General features: G+C 40.8%; 7 protein-coding genes across 8 annotated transcripts; 1 reads left to right on the forward strand and 6 right to left on the reverse strand.

The window, feature by feature from the left end:
• Nucleotides 1-7,496: 7,496 nt before the first annotated feature.
• RB195_014222 (uncharacterized protein) lies at nt 7,497-7,889 on the reverse strand (the record flags this gene model as incomplete). The annotated part of the gene is made up of 1 exon (XM_064204383.1): nt 7,497-7,889. One exon carries the CDS (start codon nt 7,887-7,889, stop codon nt 7,497-7,499), a length of 393 nt encoding a protein of 130 aa, XP_064060264.1.
• Nucleotides 7,890-7,992: 103 nt separating this feature from the next.
• Nucleotides 7,993-9,201, reverse strand: RB195_014223 (uncharacterized protein; the record flags this gene model as incomplete). Its single annotated transcript, XM_064204384.1, has 1 exon — nt 7,993-9,201. One exon carries the CDS (start codon nt 9,199-9,201, stop codon nt 7,993-7,995), a length of 1,209 nt encoding a protein of 402 aa, XP_064060265.1.
• A 211-nt stretch (nt 9,202-9,412) lies between these two features.
• RB195_014224 (uncharacterized protein) lies at nt 9,413-9,661 on the reverse strand (the record flags this gene model as incomplete). The annotated part of the gene is made up of 1 exon (XM_064204385.1): nt 9,413-9,661. The coding sequence occupies one exon, from the start codon at nt 9,659-9,661 to the stop codon at nt 9,413-9,415; it is 249 nt and encodes an 82-aa protein (XP_064060266.1).
• Nucleotides 9,662-10,214: 553 nt separating this feature from the next.
• Nucleotides 10,215-10,592, reverse strand: RB195_014225 (uncharacterized protein; the record flags this gene model as incomplete). Its single annotated transcript, XM_064204386.1, has 1 exon — nt 10,215-10,592. One exon carries the CDS (start codon nt 10,590-10,592, stop codon nt 10,215-10,217), a length of 378 nt encoding a protein of 125 aa, XP_064060268.1.
• Nucleotides 10,215-12,957, reverse strand: RB195_014226 (uncharacterized protein; the record flags this gene model as incomplete). 2 transcript variants are annotated; one of them, XM_064204388.1, is made up of 6 exons in its annotated part: nt 10,215-10,765; nt 10,966-11,328; nt 11,457-11,570; nt 11,660-12,078; nt 12,148-12,776; nt 12,820-12,957. In XM_064204388.1, 6 exons carry the CDS (start codon nt 12,955-12,957, stop codon nt 10,215-10,217), a joined length of 2,214 nt encoding a protein of 737 aa, XP_064060267.1. The 2 variants fall into 2 exon arrangements, with proteins under 2 accessions (XP_064060267.1, XP_064060270.1); XM_064204387.1 differs by lacking the exons at nt 10,215-10,765; nt 10,966-11,328; nt 11,457-11,570; nt 11,660-12,078; nt 12,820-12,957 and having other exon boundaries at nt 12,099-12,701.
• On the reverse strand, nt 10,916-11,224 carry RB195_014227 (uncharacterized protein; the record flags this gene model as incomplete). The annotated part of the gene is made up of 1 exon (XM_064204389.1): nt 10,916-11,224. One exon carries the CDS (start codon nt 11,222-11,224, stop codon nt 10,916-10,918), a length of 309 nt encoding a protein of 102 aa, XP_064060269.1.
• A 2,844-nt stretch (nt 12,958-15,801) lies between the features above and the next one.
• Nucleotides 15,802-24,686, forward strand: RB195_014228 (uncharacterized protein; the record flags this gene model as incomplete). Its single annotated transcript, XM_064204390.1, has 4 exons — nt 15,802-15,836; nt 17,058-17,141; nt 24,132-24,176; nt 24,614-24,686. The coding sequence occupies 4 exons, from the start codon at nt 15,802-15,804 to the stop codon at nt 24,684-24,686; spliced, it is 237 nt and encodes a 78-aa protein (XP_064060271.1).
• Nucleotides 24,687-25,632: the final 946 nt, after the last annotated feature.

The raw sequence follows: 25,632 nt of genomic DNA on the forward strand, positions 1-25,632 counted from the left end.
AAAACACTTTTCGAGATAGAGCCTTGCAGTTCAAATTGTTGAGGAGAACAAAAAGTTCACCAGGAAATTTTTCAAGAATGTTTTCCACAGCTAGGAATGTCTTTATGCCTTTTTGTTTGCAATGAATGTCCGGCTAAAGCCGGACTTCAGACCTTCGGTGATTTTAGCTTCGCTCCCCTTCACTGATCAATGAAAGTTAATGGTAGTGATGTTTTATGCAAAATTATATTTGTGTTTTTTTAACCACGCTTTCCTTCTCTTCTTTATATTATAAATTAAGGCGAAAGGTTACGGAGTTTTCCTTCTAAACGCGTCAATTCTACATTTGGAGAATATTCGATCATCAGCTACAGACACTCCTTCGATGCCAGAATAATATAGATACAATTTGAAAGCATTACTCGAAGTATGGGTATTCCTCCTGATTCCTCCCAATAGTTATCACAGAATGATGTTTTAACATTAAATGACGTGAAAGACATTATCCTACTGATAAAGATAACGTTCCACGTCAGATCACATAAACATCTTGCTAGTATTTAAGCAGCCATTTGCATGCATCTTTCCACTTTCTGAGAACGGCATCCTACAAACTTGAGGCGAAAGAAGAAGGAAATAGGAACGCAGAGGAGTCATAAAGGTGAAGGGCAAAGCGCCAAGTGGTTACGGCTATGAAACGGCTGCAACCATTTACCTTCTGCCTCATGCACACTAAGTTATTGCGCACCAATGACCGGGTCCACCGACGCCGGTGGATCCGTCGCACCCCATATTATAGCAGTCTGGCGCCGTTGGACCCGTCGCACCTTCTTCTATAGGTATCTGGCGCCGGTGGACCCGTCGCATCCCCTTCTCTAAATATCTGGCGCAGGTGGACCCGTCTCACCCCCCTTTTTGAATTTCGTGACTCACACACACACACACACACACACACACACACACACACACACACACACACACACACACACACACACACACACACACACACACACACACACACACACACACACACACACACACACACACACACACACACACACACACACACACACACACACACACACACACACACACACACACACACACACTCACTCACACACACGCACACACACACACACGGACTAAGCTCGTGGTTATATATCATGACCAGCAGTTCTATTTGCTTTTGGTATTTTCTGAGTTTCTACGAGTCAAAAATTCGGGTTCATACTACAGAATAGTGGTTGGCACTTGTGCTGAGTGAGCCTTTTTGTCTCATTTTTTTTTGTGATGAGCTAGCTCTAATAGAAGTTGATACACTGGAACCTCCGATGTTGTTCCCACGCTATGAAATACCAAGACTTTTTATTTATGGAAGAACATGTAAAATCCTTTACAATGAAGGTGACATTCTTCATTTTATCCCAATATGTCCTACCTTGTTGTTCTACGAGAAACCATTTTCCAGCCGAATTTGGAACCAACACAGACAAATTACCCCGTCCTCTGTTTGTTTTGACAAATATCTGCGCGGAAAACTTCATGAAAAAAACTGTTACAAACCAATTTTTTGTCACTAATTTCTTGCCAGATGTACTTCAGAAGAGTGTCGCAGGAAATCAGCAAGAGTGAACAAATGTAGTGCTGAAAAGGTGTTGAAAATGATGATAATCCTGAAAGTTAATAATGCTGAATATTCCTCTCACAACTGCATTACTTCTTCACCTGTTTCATTCTTCTGAATTCACATAAGAAGAGTAAATTATTGGACTGAAGACAATTCATTTCCGTTTTCTTCATACCTAAAAATTAACATAAAAACAGAGGAATTTTGTGAACATATCACGTATTCTTTGACAACAGATTTTTTTGCACCTAGAGATAGCAGCATTTTGATTTTTGAATTCATCTTTTTTTCAAACCATAAATAAGCGAGTCAAGTGGACAAAATTTCTGACACTAATTCTTGCAACCGAGGTGATATGGCTAGTGAAACTGCTTGTGAGACTTGTGATGTATATCGAGAACTTCGAAAAACGCATAAAAATTTCAAAGAAAGAAGAGAACAAAAAGAACGCGCAGAAACATGGAATACAAAAGAAATAAAGCGTCAGAAAAGTTATTGAGTGATAGTATGTATGAGGTCCTTTTCAACGTATTAATTTGCAATGGTTATTTGTTCAAAAATGGAAAGAAAACAAATTTTCCTTGGCATGCGGCAAATAGTCAATCGGTATATATATATATATATATATATATTGCCACTAGTGAAGACAAGCAGCGGGCGATTTCAAGCAATGGTTCCTCTCTACATACAAACACCAATCCCAGTTTCACTGGTCCTATCGTCTCCATTGAACTCAAAAATGGTGCAAAAATGCTCCGTTTGACCACCCGACACTCCATTTTCATGACCTACCGGAATAGGAAGCAAGAACTTTTTAAAAAATGTTCCCAGAAACTTTCTTTTCTATAAACTAAAATATTCAGGAATCTAAGAATAAATAGAAGTTAATAGTTTGATTAACGACCTTAGAACACATGGAACCTCACGTGCTTTAGTGTTATCCATCACAAAAGCACCACCTGACAATTTCACGTTTGTTGCTTTCGTCATATAGTTAAACGTAATTTCTAACCTTGTGAACGAGATATTTCTAAACCTTAAAAAAGAAGTTCTTGCCAGTTTTGCTTAGAAAAAGAGTTATTTCGAAACCTAAGAAACAAAAGTCGAGCCCAAACGAAAATATCTATTTCTATATCTATTTCTATATCTATTATTCTATATCGATTATCTAGGTTTTTCAGCACAAAACAGTAAAAAGCGAGGTTCTAGGGTTTGCCATCCGAATAGATAAGGCATGAATCTGATCAACTCATACAGCAACGGGTTGTGCGTTGATTTGCTTACTTACTTCTTACTTACTCTTGCCTGACTCCTGTAAGAACATGTGGCAAAATAGAGTTCACAATGCTAATCTAAACAAAACTAAAAACCTAATCACTGATCCAAAGTTCCTATGTGTCGAAAGCTTTAGAAGAGAGGCTAAGCTTAACCTAACTGTTAACAATCTAAAAGCTCAAACTGCAAGCATTATCGCGGAGTCGGGAACTACGCAAGAATTTCTTTCAAAAAAACTTCCAAACTCTCAAATAAATTAATTTGAAAAACTCAAGAAAAAAACGAGTTTCTATTAACTAACTAAATCCGCATTTCACTTAGTATTTGCTACCTTATTATTATGATATAATAATAACTACAACAATTACATATCACATGTTTTATGATCATGATTTACAGTAACATTATTAATACTGTATACGCTACAGTGCGGATGTATTATTAAATGCTATCATATTATAGATTACAAAATTTAAAGCCCATAAATATTTGCGTAGATTGCATCTCTTTGCACTAGATTGTACTTCCTGTCATTTAAAATATTCCAAAATCCAGGAGTAAGTAGAGGTTTATGGTTTTATAGAAAGTAGTAGAACTTATTGAACCACTCGTGTCTTAGTTTCATTCATCACAAAAACACCACCTGACGATTTCACGTGTGCTGCTTTCATCACATAGTAAAGCATAATGTTGACACTGCTTGATGTTTTCTACGTTACAAAAAAGTGAACTTTCCTGAATTTTTGTTAATAATAGCCATGTAAAGCTAGCTGTCATAGACCTTCTGTTCTCTCTTTTTCTCAAAATTTCTTTGTCATTTGATTGTACCATTTGAAGACACATCCGCACCAAGTATCCCTACTGATTGCCATAATCAGAAGCTTCTGCTAAGATTGCTTCTCTGAAAATGTGTCAAAACGTAGCACCTAACCATATAATCTGGTTTCTGGTATGTTTTTCTTAATACCAGGAGTATTCCTCTATTTCATTCCTAGTAAGTACCTTATTCTTGCCAGTGAATCACTTCAGTTCAACTCAAATATGCTAGATACCAAAGTAGTAGCTCTAGAATCTCTGCCAAACAACTCTAATTCAACAGGGTGCTAATGGTTCTCCACATCATTTTCAGTTTTTACAACCTACCCCTCATGAATTTCTCATTTCGTTTGCGAGAATTTCTGTTCGTGAGGGAAATGGTATCTCAACATTTCCTTTTCATTTGGAGCTCTGTCTATACCGCCAGCATATAGCCAGTTCGTAACAGCAAATATCTCTTATATTGGTTAATCTCACAGTTCTTAAAATTACTTTTTTTTCTGCGCGAAAAATTTCTATATTTTAGTATTTCTCACTCGTAGATCCTATCTCCTTAAAGTACCCATAAACATAATTTGTTTTCACGTATGAGCTCTTGCCTCTCTTGAAAGAGAAGCATTATCAGCTTGGTTCCTCACTTTCAAAGTAGAGTTCAGTGCTATTATTTCTGAACAGGAGTCAGTCAGGAGAGGGAGCGCTAAGGGAGCATGATCACATCAACGGTCATGTTAAGCGAGAATTTCGAAGGGTGTCCTTGACGGGTGCATTGTTAACGCTTCCAAAAAGCAGCGGGCATCTGTAGCCGAAGGACTGTCGGATCCACAACAGTTGGGACTGTGGTGATCCAATTTGATAACCAGCCTTTACGAAATTCGTGGCCATGGATGCCACGATAGAGAGATAGAGTATATCCTCAAGAGGGGTTTACAATGTTAGATAGTTATGTATGTTATAGTGCTAAATTACTTTAGCAACTAACATGTTGACTTAAGACTTGAGTTCAACGTAAACGTTACCGCCTAACACTACTCGTCCCCATCTTCGCCTAGGTGAGTCGTCTTTCAACACATCTGAACCCACCTTGTTTGTCTTCCGCTATAGCTCGCATAAAATCTTCCCCCCTTCGCTGTTCTATATTTAACGAAAAGTTGTGTCTGCTAAACTGCCTTTTGATACCACGTTTTCTCAGACATTCCTCAACCACTTCCCACCAGAACTTTTTTCTAAGTTCAGATGGTAATTTCCATTTTGAGTTCGGGAACATCCGCAATAGAACCTGAACAGAACTATCTGAATGCCTTCTGATAATGTGATCAAGAGAGAGAGGAGAGATGCTTTGACATCCACCGCCACACCATAACCAGTTCCGCATCAAATTCTGCGTTGATGCATATCGTTGTGAAAGTAATCAAGCATCAGTCTAAACTTCCCCTTCATTCAGTCGTCCTTCTCCACTTTAGATGTCTTCAACCCGTACATCATGATAGGGCGATTTGAGAATAGTAGCTTGACTTCACTGGCGATGGCGGTCGACGATATGCAGCTCGTTAAGGAGTTGAATTTACCTTAGCGCAACTCTGCTGTTTATTTCTTTTCTCATTTCCCAGCGAAGAATAGAACTTGTTCAGGACTTCATTTGATTGTCCGTTCTTCCTGATTCCTGTTGTGTGCCTCGCAAAAACCCACAACTATTCACATTTGCAAGGGCAGAGTTGTTGGCCGTAGGCTGCAGCTAGTTTCGATACAGCGTAGGTCTACCAACAGACGTTTAAAAGCTGCTGAAACCATTTCAGCGGAAACTTTCCAACTGTTCTTTGCATTAAGCATCAAAAGCAAAATCGAAGAGCAAGGGTTTTGCGACAGGTCTTATATTAAACACATCCGGCTGGTTATCCCGCTTTTCACTTTAAACGCAATGTGCTCTCATATGATAACCCGGTGAGGTGCGTGAGCACTTACTATCCAGAGGTTGAGTCTTCAGCGACCCCAAATTCGTACAAAGGCACTTCTCGACAACATTGAGTCAAATCTCTCCGCTAGGTTATTGCAGACCTTCCTCACACCTACCCCAGAGCCGCAGTCATAGGAACCTGGACAGAGTGGCTTGCAGAGTTCATTTAACAGCGGACGGCAGTTCAACGCTATAAAACATGTTTGTTGTCAAAGATTCCATGTTCTCTTGGACATTTGACATATAAAGGTATGAAGTCTGGCAGTGTGCCGCATGATTGAACCTTTCTGCAACGTTGGGCAAACTTGCGCCATAACAACCAAACTTGTTTACGTAGTCCCAGCAAATAGCAGTATGAATAAAATTACTAAACGAAACTAACCTTAAAATAGTAGCAGTCAACTACGTACATTACACAGAATACACAACAACGGCCAAAGTACATCAGTGTCACATAGGTGCCACTGTATGTGAGACACACATAGCACAGAATACGCTAATAAGGTTCAAATTATGCATCAACATAAACGGTTTTATATGGCGTCGGCTGAATTACTCACTTGACAGATAGTTTTAGATAGTAGATGGCAGACTCTTATTCTTCATCTACGGAAAGTTAGGATTGATAGCATACAGAGATTATGACATTGCACAAGCTCAAACAGAATGTCTCTCTTACATCTTTCGGCGGTGCTAAGTGCAATGCGAAAAGAGGCAATGGTTTAAAGGCATCACCTCACGAATCTTAGGTGGGTTATGCCTATACGGAACCGTAGATTATGGTGAGAAGGGTAATTCTGTTCATTTCTTCCCAATTGCCGTAAAAAACGGCCCGGAATATACGGCTTCGAGAGTTCCGGCGCGCTATTTTCTACAACGAGTTCGATTGGAGCGCGCCAGCCTTGTGCATGCGCCGCATCGTCCAGGCCGTTTTTCACGGCAATTAGGAAAAAATGGACAAAATCACCCTCCTCTCCGTAATCTACGACCCCGTATAGGAACTCTCTACCTGAAATCCGCACCACCCCTAGATTCGTGGGGTGATGCTTTAAGTTGTGCGTTCATGTCATCAAGTCAACTGAGTGACTAAGTTCTTATCACTCTTTAATTCAGACAAATCACCTTCAAAGCTAAGGACAACAAAACCCACTGACATATTCTGTTCGTTCGTTACGACTAATCTGAGCAATTCTGTAAAAGAAATGAATGCTCTCAGGCATTCTCGGCAAAATTAGCGATGGTGTCTCTGAATACGTAATAGAATTGAATACTGAAGTTCATTTATTCTACACTGATGCTATTTATGGGTGGGATCCCAAATGGTTTTAATGTGATTATTTTCCGTAAATCACGAAACTAATATCAAGCTATAAAGGCTTGAATAATGCACGGCAGAACTTTTAAATTTTTGAAGGATATTTTCGTTGTTGCTGTACTGGCAAGAGCAGTTGCTTCATGTTTTCATCTATTTCGACCTATGGGCGCAAAATCTGCTTTCTGCAACAGAATATGTCATATTTATCACCAGTCATTCTGGAGATCACCCAACAAGTGCTTTTAGGCCTTTATTAAATTTTTCAAAGGTGTTTCCTCTAACTGTGGTCAATAAAGCATGAATGTCAACGTTTAAAAAAAGTTGGTTACAATATTGACGCCTCCAAACTCGACTTTTTCTTCTTTTATGATAAAGATTCCAGAACTTATATGCTTCAACTCTCATGACTTCCTTCTGCGTATTCCTATCCATGCAAATCTGAATAGTGATTTTTTTTTTGTCATAAAACCACCCTCGCAATACTAGAGACATGTGTTCAATAATGGTACAAACACATGACTTACTTACTTGACTTAATCGGTGGGCTGATGACCGCATCGCCTGACGCGATTACCCGCATCTTCGCCAAGATGTGCCGTCCTTGAGCACAACTCTGGCCAACCTTGTCGATCTTCTGCGAGAACTTGCACAGAATCAGTCCATTCGTCGATATTCCATATTCTGCGAAACCTTGCTCGCCTGAACTGCCTATCCACACCGAGTGTCCTCAGGTCCTCTTTCACCTCAGTCCAGAACTTCCGTTTTCGGCCAGGTGGTTTCTTCCAGCTCGAAAGCGACAAACTCCTCAGAACTCGTTGAACAAGGCGATCTGCCGGTCTCCTTAGTATATGACCAAAGAAGCGAAGAAGAATTACTTTAGCCACTTTCGATGGCAGTGCGATATGTTGATATCTTCCACGTGTCATCCGCCGGTATAGCACATCAATTTCTGCGTAAATATCTTCGTTGTGGCATACCCTAGGTCAAAAGTGGCCAATTAGCCGCCTAAGCAGCTTTCGTTCCGTGCAATCAAGCCTCTGCATCACCGTTCATGGTGCTGTCCACGTCTCCGATCATGCTAGGGCGAATTGTGGATAGGTAGATTCGCAGCTTGAGTTCGCTGGTGATGGAGGTCGACCACAGGCATTTCGTTAAGGAGTTAAATGCGGAAGTGGCTTTAGCGCATTCTTGCTGAACATCTCTCTTGTAGCTGCCGTTGTTCTTCAGCGTACAGCCCAGGTAACAGAGCTTATCGACGAGTTCTATCGGTTGTCCGTCCACCCTGATTCCCGTTCGAGGTCTCAAAGAGATCCACATCTTCTTGCATCTATCGGAGCGTAGACGTAGTCCATAGGCTGCAGCCAGATTCGATGCAAGTTTGACAACATGTTGAAGTTTCGTACTGCTTCCCGCGAATACAGCAAAGTCGTCAGTGTACTCAAGATCGGTCACGGGGTGTCCTGATGGCGTTAGAATGATATCGGCACGACCCTGATCTACTGTTCTTCGCATAATGTCGTGGATGGCGAAATTGAACAGGAAGGATCTTGAAACTGCCCCTTGTCTTACTCCAGTTACCACCTCAAATGGTGTTGTACATCCGGCTGGTGTTCGAACTGCAGCAGTTGTTCGTTGATTCATGTCAAGCAAGCGAACGAACTTTCGTGGTACTCCATCGGCGCCGAGCGCGTTGAGAAGACGGCCTTGGTAAGGAGAGACGAACGCGGCTCCAAAGTCCAGAAACGCTAATTGCATTGGCTTCGAATACCGCTGCCAGATTTCGATCACTCGCTTGACGATGAACACCTGGCCAATCGTAGATTGGCCAGGACCAAAGTCAGCTTGCTCGTCGCACGTTATTTCTTCGCAACGTTCAATGAGTCTATCCAGTATAATGCGCTCCAGTACCTTGTACATCACCTTGATCACCTTGACACTTCGATCTTCGAACTGGTCGAGCAGGCGCCAGTAATTCTTCCATTTGTCCCGATCGCGTGCCAGAGTAGCCAAGTGGTTCCTCCTTTCGCGTGAGACACGAAGAGCATCATAATTTTCTTTGAAAGACTTCGTGAAGAAATCTGACCATCGGGTCGGCGGTCTTCCTGTAGTGCGCTTAATATCGCGGGGAACCCAGTCGCTCACGGCTGTTGTCCAACGGTTGTCGTTAAAGCGCATCACATGTCCGGCCCTCCTTATTTTACTTTCCTTAGCAAACGCGGCGGCGTCTCTAATCGTCATTCGCTGACGTAGGAGAGAACTTCGAATCTCGTCCCTCACTTGCGTGAAACAGGATACTCCTAGCATCACTCTCTCAATTGCGCGTTCAATGACGCTCACCGCGTTTTCTTCCTGCTTGCGAAATGCCTAGTTTCCGAAGCATAGGTCAAAGTGGGAGGTACGGTGGTGTTGAAGAGGTGAGCACGGAGCCGGGTGTTCCTGGTCTTCCTCACTACAGCTGGTGCATTCGGATATGTTCGTTCCGTTGAGGGTGAATGCTGCATCCGAGACGCATGAAAATTGTCTTTTGCAGATTCAACTGAAGACCGATGCATCCACATGTTTCGTCGAATTCGGCCAGCATTCGTTCCGCTTGGCTGATGCTAGGTGTTATTAGTACAATGTCATCAGCAAAGCGCAAATGGTGTAGCCGCCGACCATCAACCTTCACTTCCATGCCGTCCCATTCCAATTTTCGCATTGCGTTCTCGAGGGTGGCTATGAATATTTTGGGTGAGATTGTATCATCCTGTCGGACCCCCCTCTTCACACCTCTTGATGATATTCTTGTAAAATGGCGAAATTCCGGTCGTGAAGTTACTGTACAACTCTCGGAGTAACTTTATGTACTGAGTAGGGAAGTGCTGAATCCTTTTCGAAACCCTGCTCGCTCGCATGGCTGTCCTTCATCCAAGACTTTTTCAATCCTATTAAGGAGCTTGTAGATGACCGACAATAAGCAGACTGGACCCCATGTCATGTAGATCTTTCTTTTTATACAACAACACGGTCCTGCTGGTCTTCCACTGTTTAGGAACCTTGCATTCCTACAGATAACGTGTAAAGAGCCTCGCCAAGGTGTGTATGGGTACTGGCGGAATCAGGTGCTCTGGTCCTATTCTGTCGGGACCGGGTGCCGTACGAATTCTTACCGACATGATAGCATGTCCTAATTCGGATGGAGAACCTCTGGAATGACATGTCCACCTTCCCTCAGATGGTGAGGAGGCAAGTGGACATGGCTGTTGAAGAGATCAGAGTAGAAGTCGTAGATGGTTTTCTCCATCCCTCTTCTCGCTTGTTTCCTTCGGGTTCCGGAGAGCAGTCATCCTCATCTTGCCACTCGCGAAGTCTCGATGGGCATAGGGGATGCTTTTCCCCGCCTCTGCAGCTTCAGCCAGTACTTCTGCTCTTCTCTCTTTAAGGTTTTCCTTTATCGCCTCTCTGCAAAGCCTTGCGAGCACGGACGTGAGTTCTTGGTTCCCTGCGGCTCGTGCTGCTCCACGCTGGCGTATCAGCTCAAGAGTTTCAAGAGACAGGCGCCTCCTGGTGGTTTTAAAACTCTCAGCCTTCTTCGCGCAGTCGTGAAGGTGTTCGACAAGCCGGTCATATTCCTCGTCGATGTTGTCCATTGCAGAATCTTCCCAAAAGCCGGCTAGCGTAGCGAAGAGATCCCAGTTGATGGTAGTCCTGGGATATCTCTCTTTGAACTTGGCGGCTTTCTCTTCTCTCCATGTGAAGGAAAATCCTCCTCGGAGGAAACGATGATCCGATCCCGTATAGGACTTTGGTACAACAGCAGAACCTTTTATTGACGATGATGTGGCCTATTTCATTACGGTACCCTCCATCGGGTGACTCCCACGTCCTGCGTAGAGAAGAGGGCTCCTGGAAATGCGAGTTCCCATGGATGGTCTTAGTCGTCATGATGAACTCGGAGAGCCTCTCCCCCTGGTCAACAAAAATCGTCAAAGCTGGTGTTGGACCACATCTTCTCATCCGCACGTCCGATTCCGGTCGCAAGTTGTTGGAGAGAGTCGATGTTCTTTGCCATACTCGTGATGACAAGGACGCCAACTCCACCACTTCCTCTACTGTCGCGTGTTCCTAAGAACAGTTCTTTTTCAGTATTTTTCATTTTCAGTACGGCGTTCAGTGGGTGGCGTCGCTTCATCTCGCACTTGATCTTCTTGGCTTGCATCATCAGATATTCGATGGCCGCTTTAGATGCAAGCGTATGTGCGTTGTGAGTACAGATCTTCATCCTAGTTCTTTTCCGTTTCGGTAGCCTATATGACTCTTGCAACCCCTTCCTTCCTGGCACTACCGTACTGGACTTTCCTCCGGAATCAGGAGACTTTTCTATTACTGTGACATGCAAAAAAATTTTAAAATCATGGACAGGTTGCAAGTCTCTAGTCCCATGAGCTTCTGGGAGAACTTCCGTTCTCCCGGAGTGAACATGTGGAGCTCATTTGTTGGAAGCGACTCCAAACCGCCTCCCTTGCACCTCCCAGTCACTTGATCGCAGGCTTTTAGATGGACCGACGTGCGGGATACAACGATGTCATGAGTCAGTCCTGGCTCAGCAGAAACAGGGAGTCCATCCCCTGAATCCACCCGCGTCTCTGGGAAGGCACAAGGTCGCTTTTGGTCCGCGATTAACCCCGTATCCGCCACCCGGGGACGCGCCACGTACCCTGGCGACTAACCGGCTGTGATCCCTCTGGTGAGGAAGATCCGTGAGACCATGTACATAACACGCAGCAAAGAGATTCCTCGATAATTCCTTGGGTCCGCCACGTCTTGTGAAGAGGAATTATGATAGCGTGCCTCCACGAATCAGGTATCCTTTCGCCTATCCACATTGAAGGGATGATCTTGGTGATCTCACGAATCCCAGACGGAGATAGATATCTCAGCATTTCTGCGCTAATCCCGTCGTCTCCACCAGATTTTCTTTTGTTCATTTTTTGAATGCATACTAGAACTTCCGACTCGGTCGGTGGCTTCTCGTTAACCGCATATGTCGCCCTATGGACGTACTCGAGTTTAGGAGCAGACGGTGCTTGCCGGTTCAGCAAGGTCTTGAAGGTCCTCTCCAAGTTGGAAGGGTTGCTTCACAAACAGCTACTCCATTAGCAGTGTTGAGGACAGGAGAACTTTTTTTTCATTTTGCCGCTATACTGTTCTGGTAAAGCGCAGGCTATCCTCGGGTTGTTGTCCTCCCACGCCTTCTCAAACTCCATCGCTGTTGACGTCCATTCGTTATCGCGGTGTTGTTGCGGTTGACGACGCAGCTTCCTTCTAAGACCCTTTTCCTTGTTGAAGTCACCGGTCCTACGCGCGACACATACAGAATTGTATGTGGATTTTGCTTCCGCAAATGCAAAAGCAAACTTCTTCCGCGACAGTAGAACCGGAAGCGTTTCCCTTGCACCGTCCTGGATGCACTTCGAATCCGCATCGTCAAGCTTCTTCCTGGTCCGTACTTCAACATGAATAGACACACGTTGGCGGAATTTCGTTCTGTATTCTTTGTGTTTCATATCTGCCATGTCGATTTTCGGTTGAAGAGAAACTACTCGGTTTCTCTTGGGGAACCGTATCGCGAAGCTGAGAAGAACTGGACGGTGGTCAGAGTGGAACGCGACGTCCCAAACAGCTCTAGATTTTCGGATATCTGACTGAGGGATGTTCCTCGTCAGAACGTAGTCGAGCTGAAGCTTAAGAGTCCTCATCTTCCGCTTGCGCTGCTCTTCAGGCGTTAAAAGCGTTGATCCCTGCCACGTGAGCTGATAGCGTCGATTATTCCTCTTAAACGTGGATGATGAGGCCCGTCTGTTCGCACAAGTCGACCAGACGGTCACCGTTGTTCGACGTGCGCTCTGCTGGATAATACCATTTTCCTAGCACATCCGATTGCTCTTCGAGTTCCATCTTCGCATTTGCGTCGATTCCGACAATGACTACCTGCTGGCTTGCTACTTTTGACATCAACGCGATGAGGTCATCATAAAACGCGTTCTTGTTGTGGTCCTCTGCGGTCCGTGGGTGTGTGAGCACTTATGATCCAGAGTTTAAGTCCTCTGCGGTCCCGCAGTCGTGCAAAGGCGCATCTAAACGACGTTGAGCGAATTCCTCCACCAGGTTCTTCTAATCGTTCCTAACAACTATCGCGCAGCCACCTACTTTGTTCTCATCAGCATCGCCGCAGTGTATGATGTAATTTTCGATTCTGATGACGGACCGATCTCTCATGTGTGTTTCGTGCAGTGCAGCAAAAGGCACAGAAAGATCGCAGAATTCTGGATAGAGCGGCTTGTTGGAGTTTACTCGATAGTGTTCGGCAAACCAGCGTGACGAAATGGTTGTTGCCAAAGATTCCTTTCTGGTTATGGGCTTTGGCGATGTGCTGGACGACAGCGCCTTTTTGCAAGGCATGAGAATCTTTCGCCATGTAACAGCGAACAACAAACAACACAAACACAGAAATTGCTAGGATTGAAGTATGCCTGTATCTAACCTCTCTTGTCACGCCTTCCGTGCGCGTTCAAATATCTGGCGACTGTGGTTTACTGGTTGAACGCTCGTGCCAAGCGATCACTCAGGTATTGGTTGCCACAGATGCGAAGTATTTCTTCTTTATGGAATAATTTGTGACACGCATAAAAGAGCTCACGCACAGACTAAGCACATTTTTGTATGGCATGAGTTGGAATATTGTATAAGTATTTTAGCTGAGAAATTGTTCTGTTTCACGGAAGAGTCTGAGAGTCAAAATAAATGCTTTTGCAACATTAAAATATACCCCTTGGACAGCAGCTGGTGGGTGCCAACAACAGGTCCCTTCAGGGTGTTGGCTGCCCTATCTGGCCGAAAGTATCGTAGTTGGTGGAATTCATTTTCGTAGACGAACATGTGAGGCGTCAGACGCACTCGGCAATTATGCAATTTGCTAACGGTGCCTACCCTCTGACAAAGATCTTTCCGCTTTCCTCCGAGTTTAGCATCCCGTTCAAATATCCCAACCCAGTTGGAAAGATTCTTATTCTATTTGCTGCAAAGATGTCCTGATGAGCCGCCACTTGCTGATTAGCATCTAGGATGCTGAAACACTTCCTATTCTTTTTCAGAAAATTTCCGTCTCTATCTGCTCTCTATCAGTTTTAAGACCAGTATCTTTATTTCTTTTTATCTTTCCTTCTTTTCTTCTCTAAATTCTCTAGAATCTCTAAATTTGTGGTGAAAAAATTAAATCAATATAGATTAAACGGAAAATGTAAAAACCTACAAAGTCACGATAGACGCGTTGTTTGGAAAGTTCTGGAAGTTATATTTGTACTTAGTATCTTCACAGAAAATCTGTGTAAATCGGTCAACAATTATTTTTTCGACAACAATTTGGAGATAAACAGTTAACAAAAACATCCTTGTCTTTATTCCAACTTTCGGAAAAAAAGGAATGCTGCGCAGGCTTGTAGAAAAAAGTGTAAAATGTACTGCGGTGAAGTTCTAAATATTTTTAGCTTCCTTTGACTGCCAACAACAATACGTCTGAAAAAAAAAACAAAAGAAAACAAATTCATGTTGGTTATCAGAGAATTTTGATAATGCTGTTGAAAGACTAATCAACCATTTACATTCAAGCCTTCATTAAAAACAGTTATTGGAAATAATAAACGTGGTCGCGTCACTATTCTCATCATTTCTGGTCCCACATCAGGTAAATGAGATTCATCACTGGTGTGGTAATCTGCCACCAACTTTGATGGGTGAGCTGATGTGTGCGACCCAATTCATTCTAACCGATGGAAGTCAACCGCCCACCACGATGCGGAGGCGATCATTGAGAGAGCAATTGTAATGATGTGGCTGCATGGCTTAAAGCATATTAACAGCAATACACCAAAAAATGCCCATCATTTTAGTCTGATGGAATTTGTACGGTAATTTTTACACAATTTCCAAAGAATATCACAATCAAAACAACCATCCATGCTTTAAAAAATCCGAGGAATTGAAGAAAGCAATATTCATATACGGCAAAACTCAACGCCACCCAGTGGAGAAAAAATTGTTGGAGGTTAGGTGGTTGGGGTGTCCTGCATTCTTCAACATATTCAAGGACCTTCTATGATGAGACTATCATGTATTTTGATGCAGACATCTTTTTCTTTATTTTCAAAACTTGAAGTCCATCTCTGTTCTATAAACAGAATGAACTTCAATGAATCAACAATTTTTTACTGATCAATAAAATGTATGCATTTCAGAGATAAAATGAATCAATATACTTCTGAAACACATGCCTTTTATACATCAGTGAAACTCCCCTCTCTCATTCGATTCTTCTTGAACAGAAGAATAAACTTTCATAAAGGATCGTATTATTGATAAAGCCAAATTTAACATGCTTTATTCAGGGTGCAACATTTCCTTTGTGGTACGCGATCTAAACATTTGATGATGATGAAAATTTGAATTTCTGATGAGTTCGCGCTTTCTTCTTCCCCTCTGCGATCTCCTCACCCCATCAAAGGCCTTTTGGAATAACTTGGCTGATTGCTCTTCTCAGCAGAACGCTTCCGATCATAGGTCAATTCTCCATTCAAGTCTCTGAAACATAAATAACCCACGAACCCACTTCCTTTTCTCTTCAATTATATGTATTTTCTTTTCATTGCTACTTTTTTTCTAAGAAAAAAATGCAGTCTAAAGAGTTTAGGTGAGTTTTTGAAAGTGGCAATACCAAAAATGCGTAATTCGTCGAACATTTTTCAGTTGTTCATCCCCTTTCAAGCTGAGCAGTGCAATTGTCTTCTGTCTTTACGTATAGCAATGTCTAAGCAAGGGAAACCGTATGAAACGCAGCTGTGAGTTCTGTATGAGTGTAGGTAACTAATCACTGAACATCTCCTAAATTTGACAGCAAGAGTAATTCCAATAGTCTCATCATCATTAGTTTTTCTCTTCATGAATGTTAGTTGGAAATGTTTGGCTCTGAACCTTTCTCTCTACGCTCCCTCCTTCACGTTTGGGCGCCCACCTGAGATTTTTGGTTTCTACGAGTGTAACATCTGTCTCCTATAGAACTGATTCTCCTGCAATCGAGCGTCTAATTACTAAATACAAGCTATAAATGGCTTCAAAAATTGTACTAAGTCCCTTCAATGTTCCATGACAATATTCGATGCTTCAAAGCAGCGATTGTTGGATGAATTATAACGTGAATGTTCGGAGATTTGGATGAAAGTCAGCACTGCAAATCTTGATCTCGATAGTTTTATCCTTCAAACTCCTCAAGCGCTTTCAAGGAACCTTTACTTCACATTTATACATTGCTTTTGCGGAAGTATTTATGGGTGTTTTTCCTACAATCTCCAACCACTTGGAAAAACCTACTTCCTGCTATATTTCCCAGTGAGTTTAGAAATTCAACAGAATGGTACATTCTGCTGAGCTCTTTTGCATTGTCCTAAACACTGCTCAGCATAAGCGTATGCGCCCTATGAAATACTCAATAACTTCTGAAGTGAGAAATTTCCCTTCTCAAAAGGACAATAACAAAGAACAAGTAAATATTGGATTTTTTCCCCTGTACTTTCACGTTTTTCAGTATCTTCCCTTCAATTTTTGTGGCTTGCAGAACATATAATAAGAATCAAACCACTTAGAAAATAAAACAAATTTCCTTTCATGCCCAGTCCAGTTCCACATTTTTTGCCTACATTTAATGATGCTAAGAGACACATTTAATGATGCTGAAAAATTCATTAAAGGATAAAGGATCTGGTGTCAATCAACCTGCACCAGTTCAATTTTTCTATTTTCTTTTTACTGTTTTTGTAGTAGCTTCAATGAAGTAAAATCTATTTTTGTGATACATGGATGTTATTGGATGCAAAATTGGTCTACCACCTTGAAAATTTGTTTATTGTGATATGTGAAATAAATACTTTGAAGGCTAACAAAGAGAGAACGAGCAGTACACTTTTGCATCGATTTAGGAGAACAAGCTCAAAGTGTTCTTCGTTTTTCTGATGAGTGCTAAGAGAATTATATACACATACACAGTTCAGTAGATTACATTACAGAATGTTGAACACCACTGTGATAAATATAATTATTCTTGGTGCAAGCCAGTTTATTAACTTTACTTCGATGAAATATACTCTCAGGTACGGGTAGGTTTTGGTTTTCCATGAGTCTTCAACCTTTTGAAAGTTTACCTCTTCATCGACGAGCAGTGATTATGCAAATACACATCTTCTTTGACTTTGTTTGATTGTACCCTCCTCATTTTAGGCTTCGGTATTTATTTTTTTTCTGTGCAGGTTTTTATTTATTGGTATCATCTTTGTTTCCGATACGTGGTTTCTGATGAATGCCTCTATGCGAATATGGCAAAATGCCAACCACGCCAATGAACATTTTTTGAAAAATTCACGAGCTATAGAGTGGAATCTGTACAATACTTATTTGAATAGGTAATACAGATTTAGAGAAAAACAATACAAAGCAGAAGCGATTAAGAATGTATTTGCAACGCATTGGTCGCTGATAATTGTGTGAGCTGTTCGTCAGCCACATGAGCCTGCATGTATCCAACACAGCTCTATTGGATTTGCTACAAAGATGCTGTTCGTTTAGTCAATTCAACCATCCGTATCACATTTCCCGCGCTATTTAAGACTCCTTGAAGAAGTTCTCTGAAGGACTTTTTGAAGGATAAATGAAGGTAGCGTTTGAGTAGCCATAATTTTTTGACTCTTAAAAGCTATTCAAACTGTTTTTTCCTACATTTTTGTGTTTACGAAGAACTGTAGTTTGTGAAACAGGAGTTATGCAGTCAATAACATTTATTTGCGAAAAAAAAAAGTAGAAAAGTGAGTTATTCCTCTACCCCGACAACTAGATCGACCAGTGTGTAACCAATCGTCAGAGCTCCCAAAGCGCAAAGATAACGTCGAGCGCGATTTTCAAGCGCTGCTCCTTCTCCATACAAAGCATTAATTCCGTCTTCGGTAGCTTTATCGTTTCAGTAAACATGAAAAAGGCAAAAATGTGCTGTCGATTTTTTTCCGTTTTGTTAACTTGACACTCCACCTTAATTATATGAAAAAGCAGGTGTCATTTAAACTTCAAAATGGGAATGACTCGCAACTTATTTCTCAGCCCAATATTTCACATTTGCCGTCTAGTAACATCATTCTTTTATTCTTGCGCAGTTCTTCAAAACTAGATATCTACTATAAGTTATAGGTTGGGGTATGTTAAGGCTTCCCCTGTAACAAAACATTTGCAGTGAAGCATGTGAAGAGAGAAGAAGCATGTCAAGCAAAGAAAGAGTGTGCGCTGTGACTAAGACTGCGACTGCGTTGCGTCGCGCTCACGTGGTTGAAACACATTCGTCGCCGACTAATTTATCCAGTGAAACATAAGAAATTGATACGGGATTAACAACTTCTTCACATGCTTCTAAGTCTGAGATTACATCCAACCCTGTAAGTTCGAGCCTTCAAGCTTCAAGATGCCTCCGTCAGGTATCAGAGAACTCATACATATCATCTAGAGTGTTATTCTGTGAATTAAAAAAAGTGATATGTTTTGATACATCTTTAGTGGTTTTCTTGAAGCATTACTAGGTTTGATGGGGATAATTTTGTGAGTAACTGAAACAAATGCAGGGTAGTTTGAATGGTATCACCACAGGTGTTTCAGCAGACTTCTAGGGACTTCTTTCTAGGAAGGAAGAAGACGTCTACATACCTATACCTAAACCGTTCATAATTTGCGAGACACTTTTTTGAACTAAGGAATTTCTCTAACTCGTAATATTTTGATCTGGCAGTAATGCATTTGCTTTCGTGTAGGTTTGGAGATGAAAGGTGTGCAGCGAAATGAGATCCCGATCAATATAATTTCACAAAGTTTTTTGAGCTTAAAATAAAGACTCCTGAAACACGCACTTCTTAGTGACGAATGTGACATGTCATCGAGCGTCTACCGTTTCTCCAATAATTTTCTCCGAACACAAAAATCCTAATTGGATGCCTTAAGAGAGTGCAGCGTGCCATACATTTACATTCCCCTATTTGAAATTGTTTCCTCTTGGAAAAGTACAGCGAAAATTGCTTTGATCATACCAGTTTAAAAAAGAACCACAACTCTCTTGGAGAAATCTCATCCATGTTGATTGCATCCTTCTGCAGATCCACAAAAATCCATTACCTTGCTAACTAGAGTTCTCCGATGAGCCTTCTGCATCTCCCTTTGTTTAAAGTTGATTGCACATGTACGAGGCCACAACCACACGATAAACAAAATAAACAAAACAACGTGTAGTTATGTTTCGTCCATACTGCTTGAGATACTGGTCGCTGTGCTTCTAGATACGTGTTCGGCTATTCTTGATGAATATTCGCGACATTGTTACATTGACAGTGAAAGACTAGTCAATCTTGGATTGAGCGACAGGAACACATCTGTGTAGTACATCAGCACTCTGGCACATCAGCTGCGCCTAAAATAGGATCGAGAGCAAAAAACAACTTCGGAGCTTTAGAAGTCCAGAGCTAGGTGGCTCTCATTTCATTTGTGGTATGATGTGTTCGTGAATCAACCATACAGTGTTTCTCGACTTCTTCCCTTTTTTTACAACTAATAAGAGATTGTTGCAGCTAAAAAAAAACTTCATGTTGTATACTTTATGTTTACGTTGTTGAACACAGTTTGTTCACACAGTTGTCTCTATGCATTTGAAACCTTCGAAGAGAATACTGCGTATTTTTAAGGAGAATGATAGAGTGGAAGTCTGTTCAAAGATTATCGGATTTTAAAATCCCCAGCGCCAAGAAACAAAAAAGATAGATCGGAAATAAACACTTGTCATATTCAGAAATATTTGGTATCATATCAGTAAAAATACGCCAATGCTCAGCAAATTGGGAGATTATCTCCAGAGCCAACGAGCTAGTCCTAGAATATTTCGGGAACATTTTATGAAGGTTTTCAAATAATTACGTCATTTCATTTTAATTTTAGCGTACTTCTCACCTAATTGGTGCAGAGTGCTCTTTCTAGTTATGCGATGTGAACTCATATTTCCTTCTTTTTCTCCTAGCGCAAATCGTGATACGACTACTGCAAGTACATCATCTCTGTCACCTGGGAAAGATTCTCCTTTTCTGAGACGCATGAGAGTTAACATATTTTCGCGCTTTTCTACCGATTATCTTACTGCGCCTCTAGAAATTGGTTTTTCGCCTCATTCACCGCCAAAAATGTAGTTAAAACAATTTTATGTTTTGTCACATCTCATCAGATATCTACATTACAAGTCTATTATATAAAATGTGTAGTTTTCTTATCAAACGTTATTTTAAACTGCTCTATATGGGTGAAAAAAAAGTAACTCATTCATCCACACCCTTCCGGACGTTTAGAAATTGATTCCTGTATGCCTTTTGTGCAGAAGTCGTCCAACACTTTCTTCTTTATTTAATACTCGACGTTCCTCAGAATAGCGATAAAATGAGAATTCATATCTGCCGTTGTCTTGCCATTTTGCTACCCATCTATCGGCTGTTTATTAAAACGAACTGAAGTTTTGAACGATTTTTCGGATAAAAGGTTGCTGAAAAGCTTACCGGGACTTCTTTACTATTCTGCGCTTAACCTGATTCAAGTCGGTGCCTCTACAGATGCCCGTTTCCAGCGTATTTTTAAGTGTAACCTTGCACCTTAACAGATAGCCGATATATCTTACAGGATATTTATTTGGCTTGAAGTTGTAGGGTGAGTGTTATGAGAATCCTAGATGAGAGGAATCTCCTTTCTCATTACCTGTTCGCTGTTCTCAAATAATTGGTCTTGATGCTCTGCTGGGGGAATATTTCCTGGCAAAGGATTTTAAGTATGATCCAGAGGTGAAGAGTGTTACCATCACACCCGCATCATCCAGAAAAAAGTTGTTCCCACTCACAAACATTCGCATTTCTCCTTAATTCCACCTCAGTACTAATACAACATATTTTTATGATTAAGCTAAACGGCCACCTTTTGTCTGTGATTCCATCAAGAAGAAGAAGAAGAAAGATAATGATCATTTGCATGTACAACTTACAGCAAGATATGGGAACGTATGGTATTTACGCTTTTTGAATATCGGTAGCTGTGAAAACTATTTAATTTTAGGAAATTGAGTGTTCTTCTCTACATTTTCAGCTTCCACCCTCTTCACATCATTTTTAATTTGAAATATCGCTCTTCCATTCTCTTCTGTTGTCAGATAGCTTGAGATAATATCTTGAGTCGTTAAGGACTTAGTTTATTTTCATGGAAGACTTTAAAATCGAAGATTCTATCACCTTCCGACAATTGGGCTTTGTCTGTTATTCTAATTTGTTCTCATTCTTTGCTAACAACATTTTCACGTTTCTCTTCTGAGTATGGAAATGATCAGGAAAATAGGAATTCAATCCTTTCATTCTCTCTTAGTCACCTTTAACTTTTTTCATAGTGCTCAAAATTTGTGCTTTCGATCATTATAAAATTTTCGGATAAGCATACATGTGAAGTCTCCTTACTTTTTAGCTTCAATATATGTCTTGCAACGTGTTTGCAGTTTTTAATATGTTTTTAGAGCTAATACAATTAGCATACTTCAACCCTGAAGGGTTAACGCTTCAGAAGAGAAGATTGAGAAGATTGAGAAGATGTTTTGGAGCGCACCGTCCCCATTTATGCTTTATGCTTTATGTGTCATACGCTAGTACAATGAATTAGGTTTAGTAAATGAGCCTTAAAAATAGATATATAATATTAAGGCATTCTACAATATTGATTGGGTCGGATTTGACAATTTGAGTAGCCATCTAGAGGTGCCGCGATCAAGAGGCGAGACATAGAATGAGGTTACAGATTATAATATCCAAATGCCACCCTTATGCCTCTTTCACTTTCTGCTTTGTAGCAAATCTTGAGCGTTAGTAGTGAAATCTTTGCACCACAAATATATTTTCTTTGATGAAAACCATTAAGTGGTCTGTCGTCAAGAGAAATGTAAATTAAAATCAAATAGAGTTTGTTAATTTTTATCGTTCCTGCTATGAATTTGAAAATACACCGGCGGAAATAAACCGGTGAGAATTTCTTCAACCTTATTCCACTCCTGAGTAACGTGTTATTTTTACAGCATCAAAGGAGGAAGCGAAGCGACTCATCCCGAAGGCTTGGCAGAGAGACCAAACTTTCGTGAGACTATTCGCGCTCCAGTAATTAACATGCAATTCGAATGTTCGCACGAAAAAGCGCTAATCCGACAACGTCCAACTACGTCCATAGCACGGCTTTTGTTAGGTTTCAGCCTCAGAAATTTCTGCCTCAGGAATTAATTTCTCATCTTTTCGTGTTTCATGCATTGTATGAAGGTTCATCTGCTGCGACTAGAAATCGAGGGCTCATTCCATTCAAAATTCGAAATTTAATCATTCGTAAAATAGAAAGCAACATTTCCTTTTTATGACGTTTCAAAATGGGGGATGCAGAGACATTTCATGGGCTGGGTGGCTAAAACCTACACTCGAGAAGTTCAGTAAATCGGAAGCGAAATAAATTCCAGACGACTTGTTCATAAGTTGTCAACACTTTTCATTCATAAGAATGACTAAATGAAACCAAACAAAGAGGATTAGGTATGCAATTACTCGACGGAATCCTCAATTACCTATTGTTAATCGGTCAGTTACTCTTCACACCATTAAACGTGACGAAATCCACATCCATAATACGAGTGAAGATTGACTTGATTGTTGACTTGTTTGCTAACGAAATCAAGATAGTTTTGAGAGAACATACAGGTTAATGAGGCGAATTTTCACAAGAAAGCTATTTAGACTAAATTATGTTTGATGAATTCGTGACAATCGTATACTTTTCTTAGATTGAGAAAAGCTTCAAATTTTGCACGCATTTATTCGGAATATAGCTTTAGGTTTGAAATGGAGATATCGCAGTGCTTATTCTATGCTAAGTTGGGATGGTTGACGTATAGAGTACTTTCTTCACTGAAGATTGCACTTTAAAAGGAAGTCATGGAGAGAACTCCTAATTTAGGTTCAATACCTCCCTGACTGCAAACATGAATGTTCTCACAAGAAAAAGTAAAAGCAGAAACAAGCTGATGTACGTTCAGTGCAACTATGATGAATTAACAACGATTTGTTAAAGTGTCATAATCTTTAACTATCTTCCACTAAAACCATCGCTGTTTTCTGCTCCCTTCGGAGTTCCGAGCGCTGAGATGATGCTCTTTTTTCAACTCGTTGGAAAATGCGCAATCATTGTATGAAGAAATTCAGTTCTAATTACTGAGTGAATATGATGCTTATTTTTCAACGAGTTAAGGGATGCAGTTTGGAAAAGTTTGGATGCAAAAATTGTAACTATGAATATAGAGGCGATCAGTTAAAGTTATAAACTTATGGGGAACTCGGAGATCTCCATTACTGTGTTGATCCCAACTGTTTTCTTCTATCTGCAATGAATCAAAAATTTAGACGATGCAAAGGCTTGTAAACATCTTAACTAACACATCGCTGGCGCATATCCATTAATTTATTCAGGTCCGGATACAGCAAATATAATTCCGAGTGAGTGTAACGCATTCGCTTAATAATATTAGTTGTATCTCTTGATGAAGTGTTAGATTATTCCTGACCTTTAGAGAGGTGAAGACATTCAGCCTACAAGAATAAATCACATGTGTAACTCATTCGTTTTCTTCTGACAAGTTGTGCAAGATAAAGGATAAAGGATAAAGTGTCTGGCGTTAATCAACCCGCTTGGGATGCGCCACCACGTTCACTTCAATTCAGAATCGTTTGAGGTTTACGAACTGACCTAGACAATGACTTGCGGTGGCTGACCGATGTGTCAAGTCAGTGTTTTTATCCTCCCAGACAAGTCTGGTACCAATTTATCGACCCCATAGAAGTGAAAGGATTGGTGAGCACTAGGGCGATTCGGAACCTCCGATCGATCATTGTCGAGGTGAGCACTAGGGGAATCGGAACCTTTAACCGCTACACTACACCCGCCCCTGTGCAAGGTGATGCTCACGAAATAGAGATCTTTCGTCGAACAAAAGAGATTTTTTCCGTTTTCAGTGAGTATCGTATTTTGGAAGGAAGGAAGATATATGGTAGAAGAAGGTGAGTCAAGAAATGCAATTCACTAATTAGAAATATGCGCATATCAATTCTGTTCGGAGGGGAGGTTGCAAATTTTTGTTCATGCTGTAAACACTGAGAGCTGCTCGCTATTTTAGAAAGTGGGTATCGCACAAATAATGCAGTATTCCGTTTACAATTTCACTTAAATCTGCCCTCAATTTCCAAAACGAGATGAGCAAAACTTCTTTTACATCTAAAATACACACACTCTCTCTCCTATTTTCTTAACATGCACTTCTTTGTTTATATGGCGGGCCTTGAATGCCTCTCCTTCAAGACACACTTCACCTCGACGAAGTATGAAATAAGAATGCGATCGAAAAATCTTGTTGTTGTTAATTAATTAATTGTTAATTTGTTGAATAATCTGTAATGGGAGGTTTATTCATTAGTTAGCTTATTAACTAATTGTTCAGAAACATTTCCTCTTCATTTCTTTCATTCTCTCGAAGAAAGAATGCTGATATATTATTGAATTTAAAATGGTAGGTTTTGTGACATTTGTGGTCGCATTCACTCTCGTGAGGATGCTGAAACTGATACCTCTACCCGTTCTTTTAAATATCTTTGGTTCACCCTAATCTTCGTCTCTATTTTACAAAATATGTACATGTCTTATGATAAGAGTAAAACAGTATGTGCTGCTGCGTACTCAAAGCTTACAAATTGAATTTTAATCTATTAGATGTGGACATAATTTACAAAACATCATTATCTGATCAGCAAAAAACTATACAGCTTGGTAAAAGGTCTGATTAATAGTGGCGTAGGTGGCTATTTAAAAGGACGTGCGTTTTTTCTCGAATACACGTGACTGTTCTGTGACTGCACATATTTTGAGTCGTTCGGAACACATCGAAGAGAGAAATTAAAAATCTTTGATAGAACTACTTATAATAATTTTTCTTGGATTAACAAATATTGCTGCGTCTCTTCTAAAATGATCCTCGACCCTGGAATTTTTGTTTATTACGGCATTTTCCACAATAACTGCAAATTGCAGATTTTATGTTGAAAGAGTTTTTCTGGAATGAATGCACCCGTATAAATCATTCTCTGGTTCTTTTTTCGTAAGAACCAGGTAGTCATTCATCGCTCTCTCAAAAACCACCAGAGGACGACCCTTTGGAACTCTTAGTTTTCAAAAGCGGGCAATTTTGATGTGGCCCTCGGGGAAATTTCACGATTCCTCCTTTTCGTTTTTGGAGATAAGCAAAGAACAAAGTCATCAATTCGGTCTTTGTTGTGGCAAGTCTTCTTATGCTCGTGACACGATTTCTTCATAACACGGTATGTTTAGTTCAGCCTTTATCTATATACATATTTACATCAGCTTGCAAATCCCAGGTCTCCTAAACTTTTGTTTTGAACCAAGTGGCTACTTTTTACATGCCGTTACCTTGATCCACCCTTTCTACTTTATTTCTAAGTATCA

The sequence above is a fragment of the Necator americanus genome, chromosome V (genome assembly GCF_031761385.1).
Source record: "Necator americanus strain Aroian chromosome V, whole genome shotgun sequence".
NCBI classification, from domain to species: Eukaryota; Metazoa; Nematoda; class Chromadorea; order Rhabditida; family Ancylostomatidae; genus Necator; species Necator americanus.